The sequence below is a fragment of the Megachile rotundata genome, chromosome 8 (assembly GCF_050947335.1).
Source record: "Megachile rotundata isolate GNS110a chromosome 8, iyMegRotu1, whole genome shotgun sequence".
Taxonomy (NCBI): domain Eukaryota; kingdom Metazoa; phylum Arthropoda; class Insecta; order Hymenoptera; family Megachilidae; genus Megachile; species Megachile rotundata.
The window spans coordinates 6,112,747-6,125,230 of NC_134990.1; the positions used below are offsets into that span (position 1 = coordinate 6,112,747).

Consider the following 12,484-nt stretch of genomic DNA (forward strand, 5'->3'; position numbering starts at 1 on the left):
ACGAAAAGCTTAAAAGCATTAACATTATAGTTTTTATTCGACATCTTCCTTTTAAAATATGCATTTACTCCAAAGTTTTTTCTGTTATAAAAATTGCTATTATAAAAAATACCTACAGTAGCAAAAATATTAAAATGGGATGAAATATAATTGTAATACATATTCAAAAATGTTTAGTTAACTTAATGGTGTGTATATTTCACTTTAGTTATGTCATTTTTACAACGCATTGATCAAACATGAATCTACTGTATACTCTTCACTTAAAAACTCGTATTGATCAAACTCTCGTTGTATCTCATATTGTATCCTTCACTTAAAAGGTACTTCATGCATTATTACAATTCGTTGAACTGTTATAAGTGTATCATAAATAACATCACATTACACGTCGTTAATTAAATATTATTACCGAATATATAAATAAGATTAAACAGAAATGATGAAAAGAAGAAAACGCAAAAGTGATAAATTTGCTCGAATGAGCGAAGAAGAACGCGCTCGGTATATGCAACATCGTGCTGAATATGAATTAGAAACAAAAAGGCGTAAACAACAATTAATTGCTATTTTCACTAAAGTATTAAACTATTTATTGATTATAATTAGATTTTATTTAATAACTTTAGTAAGTTAACATGTGAATGAATTATTATAGAACAAATTGAAACGGGAAGGAGTTTTTTCCAAATTAAATGATGCTAAAATTAATGAAAAATGGAGATATATTTTGCGACAAACAAAACGTACAGAACTTTTTGAAGATATAAAACATGTTTGTGAAACTTTTGAAAGAGCAGTGAACGTAAAGAATGAAACAATCACTTGTTTATATAAAGACTTAAAAACTGCGGATGTGGATCATAGGAAACTTCATGAAAGCCATACTATATTAATTAATAACATAATTGGTATTTTTAAAAATATGTAATTTTAACTCTGTAATATACTCTTTATAAAGCTCTAATCATAATTCATTTTCTTCCTACAATATGCAGGAAAATTTAAAGAAAAATTAAAAATATTACATGATATGTACAATTTAAACAATATTAAACGTAACAATATTACTAAGTTAAAAGAATTGAAATCTCAATTGGAACAAGATTGCAAAGATATTTACAATAGTATAGTAAAGAAGAATGCTAGTTCGAATGAAAAACAATCTACAAAAAAAATACAAAATGCTGTAAACATTCTTAGTATAACGTATTTGGTAATAACGTGAATGTATTATAAAATTAGTGTAAAAAGTATTGAATGTTCTCTAATTTAACTTATACAAAGTTAGGTGGAAGAGACAACATCAAATCTTATGAGCCAGTCGTTTCTAAAAATTGAAAGTCTTTGGGATCAGCTTTATAGAACAATAAACGAATATGAGCGAATAACTGAAAATAAAAGGAAACAATATGAATATTTAAAACAGCAAGACATTACTCATCAAATATCAATACAGCAATATCCAAAAACATATTTACAGTTACAAAATGCTATTGAAAATTTGAAATGCAGTATGGAGATGCTGTCATTAAAAAGAAATAACTATATTACAAGACTTAAAGAGAAAGAGACAGATATGAACAATAAATTTAAAAATATTAAATACAACATTGCTTCAATGCAAATGATCGATTCTTTTCAAATGAAGAAATTAATTATTACCAGCAATGAAGTTTTTAAGGTAGGTAACTTTATCTCTTAAAGATAAAAAATTTAATAATTTTTCTTCTTTTGCAGTATTTACAACGAATTATAGAGAAAAGTTCCGCAGTCCTAGAAATAGTTAAAATATATTCTGCTTTGGAATCTACATCTTTCAATGCAAAAAAGTATTTCATGCAGAATGCAATACACACTGAATTTGTTGATACTGATGTAAGTACACTTCACGAGAATTGTTTAATAACATAATCCTAAAATACGTCTAATATTTCAGATACCTAAATCGTACAGCAAAATCAATAAATTTTGGGAACAATATAATTGTATTAAAGTAGATAATATTTTATTGAAACAGAAAGGTGACAAATTGTGTGCGGAGAACGAAAAATTAACACAGGAGTTACAAACGTATATTACAACAATTTCTGAAGTACCAGTATTGCGTCCAATTGTTTCACCTCTACATTGAGTGAATTGCATATTTCCTTCCATTATCATATTGTGTATTTTATAGATTAATGTATTTCAGTCAAAATGTATTTACTTTGTACGGGACCTTAACGGTGAATAAAAATTCCACCGCCTAATTCTAAATATTTATATGGTCTAGCTCGAGTACGGCCTTTCACAGCATGAAAAAATATTTTTTCCTTTGGTATAATATTTTCTGTTTCTAAATAAACATCGAAGCACGCTCTTAACCGCTGGAGTTGTGCAGACAATGTTGGTGGCTTTGACCACATGACATTTACTTCCCTTTCCATATCCCTCAAAATGTCCCCATGTACAGGTACGACTGAATTCATGTTTATACTAAATACTGGTGCTATTTTCGGATAATCTGCATTTATAGCTATTTTTGCTATTAGCTCATCTAAAATAGATTGTTTTCAAATAAATAAACTTACACTCATTTTTTATTTTTCAAAATTCTATTTATGTTTCTACTTACTATTTCCCCTTCGAAGTACAGCTTCGTAAAACATATCCAATGAAGATACCAATCCTTGATCTTCAAAAGCAGGACTAATAGAGTTGGAGTAATTATTCCAGGAAATTGTTGTAAATTTTTGCAATATTGTACTAAGCTTTTGTGGTAGATCGTTAGTAGCGGTAAAGACTGGTAAATTTCCGGATTCTAATTGTCGAATTTCTGTACACAATTCCAATCTTGCTTTTACGCGTCTTTTAATTTCCCTCAGTACGCTTTCGACGTTATCTTGCGTTGACTCGCAGCTTGTAACCTGTATAATATTATGATTTAAAATATTGACGAGTAAAAAGTTTTAATTATACGACAAATTTTATACCGTCTGTTCACGTGTATCAGGTGAAATGAAATGTAACCCAGCCATTCTTTGTGCCCATTTATATGGTATTCCTAGTCCAAGCAATGCAAATTGTCCTAGATTGTGTCGGCTTAACTGATAACTATTAGCAGGATTTGGACTTTCTAATCCTAAGTCTCGTGGATATAATTCTCGTAAAATTGATTCCGAGACCAGCATGTCGCTATTTTTGAAATAAATCATTTGAAAGTTTAAAACAAATCAATAACGTTCATATGAATAAAAACGTGAAAAATTAGGTACCCTGTATTAGTATTTCCAATTCCTTCTGTTTTTAGTTTCGATTCCACAGTTACAATTTTTAAAAATATCATATAAAAGAATTGTAACGTAAGTTTTGTTTCGCCTGAAAATAATTCATATTTGAAAATATGTCACCTTTATCTGAACTTAATAACTTACTTCGTTAACAACTTACTAACTTTTTAATTTAATAACAATTTTCACATTCAAAGGGTGTCTCTGCAGTAACTTAGTTCTCTTTTCTTCTTGTCTAGCTTCCCTAGATAACCTATGATGTCTTTTTTTATGCACATGAGTTTCTTCTATTATATTTTCAGAGATATTTTCAGTATCTGAATCAGATTCTTGTATTCCATCTTGATTATTTGCACGTTTTGCTTCTTCTTCGTCGCCTTCTACTTTTACTAGAATGCTGTTATCTGCGAAAAGAACGTATATGAAAACAAGACTTAAAACAGAACATATTTTAATAATATTAAAAAATGTACCATATGCATCTCTGTATGCAGATGCTTTTGCATAAAGAACATATAATGGTGAAGGAAGTAATGTCGCTTTATAATGTTCTTGTCTAATTTTATCTAATGGTAAGCCAAGACTTTCTTGAAGAGGTTTACTTGCCTACAAAGAAAAACTTAAATTTTTATCATTAGTAATAAATTATATAATGAAAGTGTAAAACATACATCTAGTATTGAACGAAGTTGCGGTGCAAGATTATCAAGTCTAGTTTGTTTAGAATCTATACTTAATGCTACTGCTTTCTTATTTTCAGTCAATTCATCGCACAGTGCAGCCAACTGTTTTCTTTGCGTTAGTTCCCATTCTAAGCGAGCTAATCTTAACTGATGAGGATTATGCATTGTGATCTCCTAAAGATTTTTTTATGTTAATAACATTATCTTGCATGTTACTACATAATTATTAGGTATTAATTTTATTTCATCTCATACCCGTCTACTAATATTCTCAGGTGCTTCCTTGTAAAATTCTTCTTCTGGAACCAGTTGTATTAATTCATCTTTGGATCTAAGTATTAAAATATATTCATTAATTTATTATATAAATAACATGCAAAAATTATGAAAAAGGCTACTCTAAAGAGGAAATATACTTACTTAAATTGAAGACATTTAATAACTTCCTTTTTTAAATGCATCACTTCATACAATAAATTTTGTAAGTGTAAATGCCTGCTGTCTACACTACTTTTTGAAGACACAAGAGAATCTCTTGCAAATTTTGTACGAAACTTTTCCATTCTATTCAATTTCTTAAGTTCGATAAATGCTAGTGATGTATGAATTTGAATTTCGTGTATTTCATCTTTTGCCTGCATGAAATGTAATTTACATTTTGAAAACTCTATTTAATTTTAATGGAATATAATATCATGTTATTAAAGTTATATTTTCTTAAACTAACGCCTGGATCGCCAATGCTTTTCAGTTTTGCTATTTTATTCATTGCTTTACGTATACTGTCACAAGTTGACAAAAAGTTTTCAGAGTCAGTTTCAGGTAAACGTTCCATAGCTTCCTTTTCTTCATAACTTATTATCGCCTAAACAAGAAAAAAGTTACTTTTAGTACTGAACATAAACTCAGTCACTATTAATTTACCTTGTACATATCTCCATCTTTAAGGGATATTCCAGAATTCCCACTAACAGATTTTCTTCTTTTCTTTGAGTTTTCAGATTCAGTTTCTTTTCCCATGCTTTCTTCCTATATAACCTAACACATGTAACAAATTGCAAATACGAAAGAAGTATTTTATTCGCACGGTTTACTTTTTTAAAAAATAATAAAAAACAGCAGTTATACAACTTTATAAATATATCCCTAGAAAATATTTTCACTTATATACAGAATTTGAAATATTTGTATACAACAAATCAGTTCCACATCACACGAAACACACACTATTCCACGAGTAGCCAAACATCATACACTTTTGACACCGAGTGTATACATATACTTAGTGATCTTTTATTTTGTATACACTGAAAACCACAGAGTAGGAATACCAGAGTTCCATCACCACTCTATGCCCGCACATTGAATAAACATTTTAGAAATCAATAAATAATATAATTTTAATATATACATATACATTTAATTTGAAAAATACGCAACTTTATTGTAGAGTTTACATTTATTCTAGGAAGATTCTAGATTCTAGGGCATCGGTAAGGGGATCTAAGTAGAAGCAGATGGTACGGAAATGAATCAGGAACTCCCGAGGAGTGCAGCCAGACAACACACACAATACATCGGTGGACACGATACGATAGCTACAGCAGATACGAATCAACACGCTGAGTGGAGCGATACTGGAGAAATTTACGGCCTCAAACCATACTGGGGTGTCGTAAAGAACTATAGATTTGACGACACAGTAATATAATAAGCGGCTGGTGAATCCGCAACCACGAAGGTTAGGAAGTAAACAGGACAGTCTTTTTGCCACGGCCAATGTCTTAGAGCATACCCTGTCGATATGATGATGATACATGCGACTGTTACCGAAAGAACACCGAGATAGTGTACGAAGGGCGAGGTACGAAGAATATCCAGTACACCGTCATAGGCAAGAATCCAAAGAAGAGGCCCCAGTACAGATCCTTGGGGCACACCAGCAAACACCGGAACCTCAACCTAGGAACCATCGAGAAGAAAAGTGCCAACACGACGATCTGAAAGATAGCTAGAAAGAATGTGGATCAGAGAAGGGGGGAAACCGCGGGAATTTGCGGCACGAAGAATATTCTCCCACTTTAGAGCATTAAAAGTGTTCTTTACATCTAGCGTAATTAGGAGGCAATGGCTATTAGTACTACGAGCTCGATCCCACTCGCTAATCACAATACGCATAGCTTGCATGGTGGAACGGTTGGCTAAGAAACTAAATTGACGGGGAGAAAAACCATCTTTTTCTTTTGTGGACCGAAACCACCGCCTAGTTGGGGCTCCTCTGCCGGGGGGGGGGGGGGGGGGGGGGGGGGGGTAGCAATCGCCTCTCCGTATCTCTTCCACCCCCGGCGTTGGATGGCCGGTTGGGGAAATACAGGTTAGGTACGGTTAGGCCCCTCCACTTTTCACAACTCGGCTTGGGACGGGCTACGGCAGTTGCCCCCAAGAAGTGTACGCTCATCTGTGGAGAAAAGTGGCCCCAACCTTCCAGAGGGAGTTAGGTCAGGTTTCTAATAAAATCCCCTACCTATATATATAATACTAAGGTCCTGTCAATAAAGTAAAATTTATTGAGACAGTTAAATACAGCACAATACAGGTCCCACACTATATTCGTCATGCACATGCACACATACTACACACACTCATACACACTTGATCCCACAAAGCCTGCCCACAGTATCACTCGCATCCATATCCTCCCTCCAGCTCGGGGTTAATCTTTCCCCTTGCCAGATTAGAGCTTATGATTAGTGCTTAATTAATTAATGTGTTATAAGGTCACTTATGTCTATTGACAACGTTATTACAACCATGCTATATGTATATAGTTATCTCTAGGCTATACCTAGGTCTTTACTACTATCTATAGAGTTTCTATTATAATTGTTTCCACTAATTCTTATATATATTTCCAGAAGAGAACTACTGCACTTTAACTTCCACACAGCCTAACAATGTCCAAGGTGCAAACGCACCCCCGCTTACGGGGGTCTGCTGTCCAGAGGTCGAGAAAAACCATCTGAAACGCGGACTATTTCCAAGAGACGCCACGAATACAATACTCAAAACCCTTACATAAGTGGGGAAGCATGCGCAGGGGGCGAAGATAGCTAAAAGAGTTGTAAGGTTTACCGGCCTTTGGGATCAAAACCAGGCGACCACTTTTTCAGGAAGCAGGGAAATAACCGGTGGAATTGCAGGAATTAAACAGCTTAGTTACCCAGGCAAGCTCTCCTTTCCCGAGAGCATGCACGGCTTCACCAGTCATGCCATCGGGACCAGGAGCCTTCTTGGAACCAATGCGAAAAAGTGAGTAAGCCACGGTCAGGGCACAGTATAAGAAAGCACAGTAGGTTCACTCTGCCCAAAAGTGGCCTAATATTTGTCACTCGCGCATGACCGAATCGCACAACCAGCAACATGGCGGTTGTGAATAGCTGGTAAAAGCACATGTGCTCGTTTTTTTTGTCGTGTACCTTCTTAAAGAAATAAATAAATATATAGAGATATAAAGTGTGAAATAAAATGAACGAAAGAGGTGGATACCGATGTGGCATAGAAGGCTGTAAAAGTGCAAGTAGCGAAAAACATGGAGTAAAAGAAACTTTATTTCGATTCCCAAAAGATGTAGAAAGGTTAGTTCATTATGTTACTTATCTTGTATTTATTATAGCTTTTAAGGGAGAGTGCATAAATTTATTATTTATTCATTATATTAATTAATTAATATTCCTAAATATTTTTAGGTATACATTAATAAACTGAAATTAAACTCGCGGCATCGCGTAGGCCCTCTGGGAATTTCTAACATAATTAGAATTATTTTCTCTTCGCGTTACGATGCGCGCCAATTTGAATAAGGTAGGAGTAAAATAAACATACGGCGTTGCGCTCGCTTTGTCGCGCTTACGCGACATATGAAGTTCGCACGTATGTTGTGGGCGTGTGCACTTTGAATTTGTCGCGGAGTCTTTGAGAAGGGCAAAACTGTTTGTCGGCGAACCGTTTGCCCTTTTTGAAGACTCCAACGACACTCTAGCACGGACTAGTGTGCGATCAGAACAGACAAAATTAAAGTGAGTATTTTTGTCAAAAGTAACTACTAACCGCAATAGTATTAAAATCATTAAATAAAGTCAAAATGCTGTAACTATTCTGTCTTTGATTATACAAATTATAATTGGACTCGAACTACGAATTGTCTATTGATGCCCCTCTTCAGTTTTTATGCTTTCACAAGCTTCATAACCTAATTAATCCCTTATTGTATAATTAGTTTGTCAGGTGCGTTAGTCAAAAGTAACTACTAACTGCAATAGTATTAAAATCATTAAATAAAGTCAAAATGTTGTGATTATTTTGTTTATAATTGAACTTGAACTTCAAATAGCAATATATTAAATATTCAAACAAGATTTGTCGCAGCTGAACCGTAAGTGCGTCACGAGCCTGACTCGTCAAATACTCCTCATTTCACTAGATGACAACTCTACGGAAATGGTCACCATCCTTATAGTTCATAGAACTCTATCCTCGTGTCCTTCGCACATCGCATATACGCGTTATTGGTGTGAGAGAGACGAATCAATTTCGTAGATTCGACTATGACGCTCGATGATTGCAAAAATGAAGTTTTTATGAATACAGTACTCATTAGTAGACTTCACCACAGGGTGGTCAGGTACTTTTAGACAGCAATAAATGCCGTATACTTAATAAAGTCGAATTTTCGGAAGTGCAGGAGTGAGACAGATGCTGATGTAAACAAACAAGATGGCCGCAGGTCACTGCATTGACAGAGTTAGTGGAAGAGCCAACATATCTTCCGTTCCGTAAACCACATTACTCAATACATTGATCTTATTCAACCGCTCCCAAACTTTCCAACAAATGCAATGAGTATTTTTTACAAGTGGAAAAGCTTGACATTAACTAGGATCTAGTCTCATTAGATCTCAGCAATCCATGCTACAATGACATTTTCACGGAAATCGTTCGGACGATCTTTCAGAATCACATTATACTGTACACTAATGGTTCTAAAAGCCCTTTTAAGCCGTCAATGGGTGCTGTCTGTGTATTAGCTCAGCTGAACTTGATCAGGGAATATTCACTTCTCTGGGGAGTTGGGAGCTTCGGTTTTTATTGCGGAATGTGTGACGTTGAAAATGGCGGTCTGTGTAATTCCTTTGTTAACGGCTAGATGACGTAACGTGTACCGTTTTGAACCAAATTCAATAAATATTGATTTTTTGGGCTCAATGGACAATAAAATGCATCAAATATTAATACGAATATGCTTTAGAATGTCTCAGGAACCATAATGTATCCACAAAGTCATGAAATATGACATTTTTAATTTTTGAATATATATATTCGGTCATGCATTATTACGATCAGTTCATCATTTTCAATGTAGGTGTCGCCACATTCCCATAAAAATTCAATTAATACCGAATTTATTTATTAATGTGCTATATACTTAATATATAGTTATTAATATTGATTTTATATTGTTTGCAATATATTCCGCGAGTCTAAAAATGCCGATTATGTTTTCAGGACAATGTGCACACTATACTGTTTCTCGTCGATATTAATTTTCTTCCTTTTGAGTGGCCAAAGACCATTCTCACAGATATCTTATTTTGCAAAAAAGAGCTTATTTGCAAAATTTGCAAAATTTGTAATGATTTTGTTATTTAATAAAATTGAAATATTTAAATGACGATTGCGTAAATCACATCTAATTGGTTTCAACATTAATCGTTTGTCAACAAAAATAGAGTTCTTCATGACCGACGACGAATCAAAAGCGAAGGGGTTAAAAGTATTCTTGATCGATAACTTTGATGATCACGAAAAAATGATACAACTAGACCCATCTAGCAACAGACAGCGGTTCTAGCGAAATAAAAAATTATACTCCTGTTTTTTAAAAAATTAACAATTTTTACGCTTTACGGGAAGGAATCGAATGCTTTAATACCTCAATGGAACAGATGAAACACCATTACCACGTGCTAAGCGTGTTAGAAAAGAGAGTAGAAATTTTTGAAACATAAATGTGAACAGAAATCGTCGGTAAGATAAATAATTCTATGTATGTAGTAAAACATTCACAAATCGCCAATAATTAATCATAAGATGTTACCTTTTACGAAGAGGAACGTATTTGCAATGTTTGGTTCGAATTGTCGCATGGCCGTTTTCCGAGGAACAATCTCAAATTTGAATTACCTTACCTTAACTGTAGTTATTTCCAACTGGCAGTATAAAAGAGCTTAAGAATGTTTCACAAATGATAAATTGATAAAATAGTTCACAGTAGAAATTGTGATGGTGATTTGAAGACCATAAAATATAATAATTTGCAGCGATTTTAGCGCACTGTAATGGACTCGACTCAATTTCGTTGAAATCGTAGAATGTTCTGTTTGTCCCAGACAAAAAATTTAAATAAAAAATTTAATTTAGTATTTCGCTAGTTCGGTCAATAGCCGGTAGATGGTACTATTGATGCCATTTTTGTGCGAATTTAATTAACATCGATTTTTTCGTGTTAACAGACGATATTATACCTTAAATTGCTTTGAAACGCAACAATATTTAAGTTTGGCATTTTGAAATTGTTCACCGATCGAAAATTTGAAGAAAAATTCGAACATTTGTTGTCGAAATTTAGTTCTATTAGCTGTCGCCTTTTATCACTAGATGGATAGGCTTTTGATATTTATAAAAGATAGATTTTTTAATTTTCGCATACATGATACTTTTAGCCCGTTGCAAATTCATTTTTCTTCAACTTGTGTGCGCTAACAAAACGTAAAAATAGTCAATCATTTCTTTTGGCTGTTTTGCGTTCGATCGCTAAATACACTAGTGACAATGTTTTGTAGCAATTGGCGGGAATATATAAAATTTTAAATGTATAATATAAGATTGTGCCACCAAAATACTTATAACTTTTTAAATTAATTACTTTGCAACAAACTATTGCCTAATATATCTTCTTTATGTATTAAATCACCGGAGTATTTCCATTACACTTGTGATCTTGAATGTAAAATTTAATTATAAAAAATATGTTGCGTTTCTGATATAGTTCCTGGAATCACCCTTCTAAAATGTAATGTGTGCGATAAAACAGTTCGCTTTTAAATTTAAGCATATCTATACTTTCGAAAATTTTATTATTTTTGAACTTCGAAAATATCTATTGTGATTTGTGTATAATATATGCGTGCTTACTAAATGCAGCGAATCTCATTGTCTGTAAATATTGTAAATTAACATTTGAGTTTTTAAAGCCAGAGATTGTTATGTATAGTACATTAAGTAAAACTATAAAATACACAAACAAATACAGAAATACCTCTTTCATACTTCTAACATAAAAAATGTAATATGAAACCTGTATTATGTAAAACATAACCTCAAATTGACTGTATTGCTCCTTGCCATCACTTATATTTATGTAATTGAGTAATTGTTTTTCTATGATATTGTTACATACATATAACAAAATTATATAACTATCAAACAAAAATGTTTTATTCTATGTTTCATATAACAGGATAAGAAGATTCAGGATAATATTTGTATCATTGTAACAATTTTAGTTTTTCACTGTAAATATGAAACTGATTATGAAATACATGTATGTATGCTGTAATTAGTAAATGGAATAACAAATGTATGTTAAGAACTATATTTATTATAGCATAGTCCATTATATGTAACATAGTACTTTTTAATAAATACATAAGTAAAAACATCAAATGTCATTCATTTCATCTTGTGTTATACATTAAATATAAATATTTTAGTCATTATATTTAGATCTTGAATTAATAATTGACCCAAATGTATAATGCAATAATAACTATATTAAAGAGAAATCATATTACAAAAACAGATATGATATTGTAAAAAGTTGGTCTGTAATTATTATGTGTATAATATGTATAATATAAAAAGGATATTAGACTTTAGAACAGGTTGTACCTCAAATCATTCTAATATTAACAGTTAATCTGTTTGAATATTTTGTTACCAACAATATTATAACATTAGATGTTATATATTTATGCATGAGAACCAGAGTATAATAATTTATAATAAAACCAACACAGAAATGAGACTGTTCTTTCATTTTAGTGACATACTAATGATAGTAATCCTATAACACTCGATTAATTTAATTTCTTTTATGTTAAAAGTATTACTATGCAATAATACTGACTGTTTTTAATAAATAAAAAAAGCAAAATACGAGTTATGACCCCGACGTGATTTGAACACGCAACCTTCTGATCTGGAGTCAGACGCGCTACCGTTGCGCCACGGAGTCTTATGTTCAACCGTTCTTTCTATTTGTACTTCATGTTATATTCAACTTAAATTTCATATTTTATGTTACACATTAAATATTTGAAAAACTGATACCATTTACAAGTATTATAAATGTAATATTTACTGTAATATATTCTGCTATACTTATAAGAATCGTATGACGTTTTACAAAAA

At 32.5% G+C, this 12,484-nt stretch overlaps 2 protein-coding genes, 1 long non-coding RNA gene and 1 other non-coding gene across 7 annotated transcripts; 2 read left to right on the plus strand and 2 right to left on the minus strand.

Moving 5' to 3' along the window:
* The first annotated feature begins 22 nt into the window (after positions 1-22).
* On the plus strand, positions 23-2,134 carry LOC100881095 (dynein regulatory complex subunit 2). Its single transcript, XM_076534735.1, has 6 exons — positions 23-580; positions 659-911; positions 999-1,216; positions 1,292-1,684; positions 1,741-1,878; positions 1,940-2,134. The coding sequence occupies exons 1-6, from the start codon at positions 440-442 to the stop codon at positions 2,132-2,134; spliced, it is 1,338 nt and encodes a 445-aa protein (XP_076390850.1). The 5' UTR covers positions 23-439.
* thoc5 (THO complex subunit 5) lies at positions 1,987-10,405 on the minus strand. Of its 4 annotated transcripts, none has more exons than XM_076534732.1 (12): positions 10,201-10,405; positions 4,880-4,993; positions 4,683-4,820; positions 4,376-4,590; positions 4,211-4,286; positions 3,944-4,129; positions 3,746-3,878; positions 3,437-3,676; positions 3,258-3,360; positions 2,976-3,177; positions 2,618-2,909; positions 1,987-2,539 (listed from the first exon to the last, which is right to left on the minus strand). In XM_076534732.1, exons 2-12 carry the CDS (start codon positions 4,973-4,975, stop codon positions 2,223-2,225), a joined length of 1,998 nt encoding a protein of 665 aa, XP_076390847.1. In that variant the 5' UTR covers positions 4,976-4,993; positions 10,201-10,405; the 3' UTR covers positions 1,987-2,222. The 4 variants fall into 4 exon arrangements, with proteins under 4 accessions (XP_076390847.1, XP_076390848.1, XP_003704477.1 ...); XM_076534733.1 differs by having other exon boundaries at positions 10,196-10,405; XM_003704429.3 differs by having other exon boundaries at positions 10,110-10,404.
* Positions 7,451-8,106, plus strand: LOC143265043 (uncharacterized). The gene is made up of 2 exons (XR_013039139.1): positions 7,451-7,590; positions 7,702-8,106. It is a non-coding gene; the product is annotated as an uncharacterized LOC143265043 (long non-coding RNA).
* Positions 10,406-12,236: 1,831 nt separating the features above from the next.
* On the minus strand, positions 12,237-12,308 carry TRNAW-CCA (transfer RNA tryptophan (anticodon CCA)). The gene has a single exon. It is a non-coding gene; the product is annotated as a tRNA-Trp (tRNA).
* Between the last annotated feature and the right edge of the window lie 176 nt (positions 12,309-12,484).

Coding starts and splice junctions, on each gene's coding strand:
- LOC100881095 (XM_076534735.1), top strand. CDS start 440: ATGATGAAAAGAAGAAAACGCAAAAGTGATAAATTTGCTCGAATGAGC. Junction 581..658: donor TAATTGCTATTTTCACTAAA/GTATTAAACTAT, acceptor GAATTATTATAG/AACAAATTGAAACGGGAAGG. Junction 912..998: donor ATTAATTAATAACATAATTG/GTATTTTTAAAA, acceptor TACAATATGCAG/GAAAATTTAAAGAAAAATTA.
- thoc5 (XM_076534732.1), bottom strand. CDS start 4,975: ATGGGAAAAGAAACTGAATCTGAAAACTCAAAGAAAAGAAGAAAATCT. Junction 4,821..4,879: donor AAGATGGAGATATGTACAAG/GTAAATTAATAG, acceptor TTTCTTGTTTAG/GCGATAATAAGTTATGAAGA. Junction 3,361..3,436: donor AATTGTTATTAAATTAAAAA/GTTAGTAAGTTG, acceptor AATTATTTTCAG/GCGAAACAAAACTTACGTTA.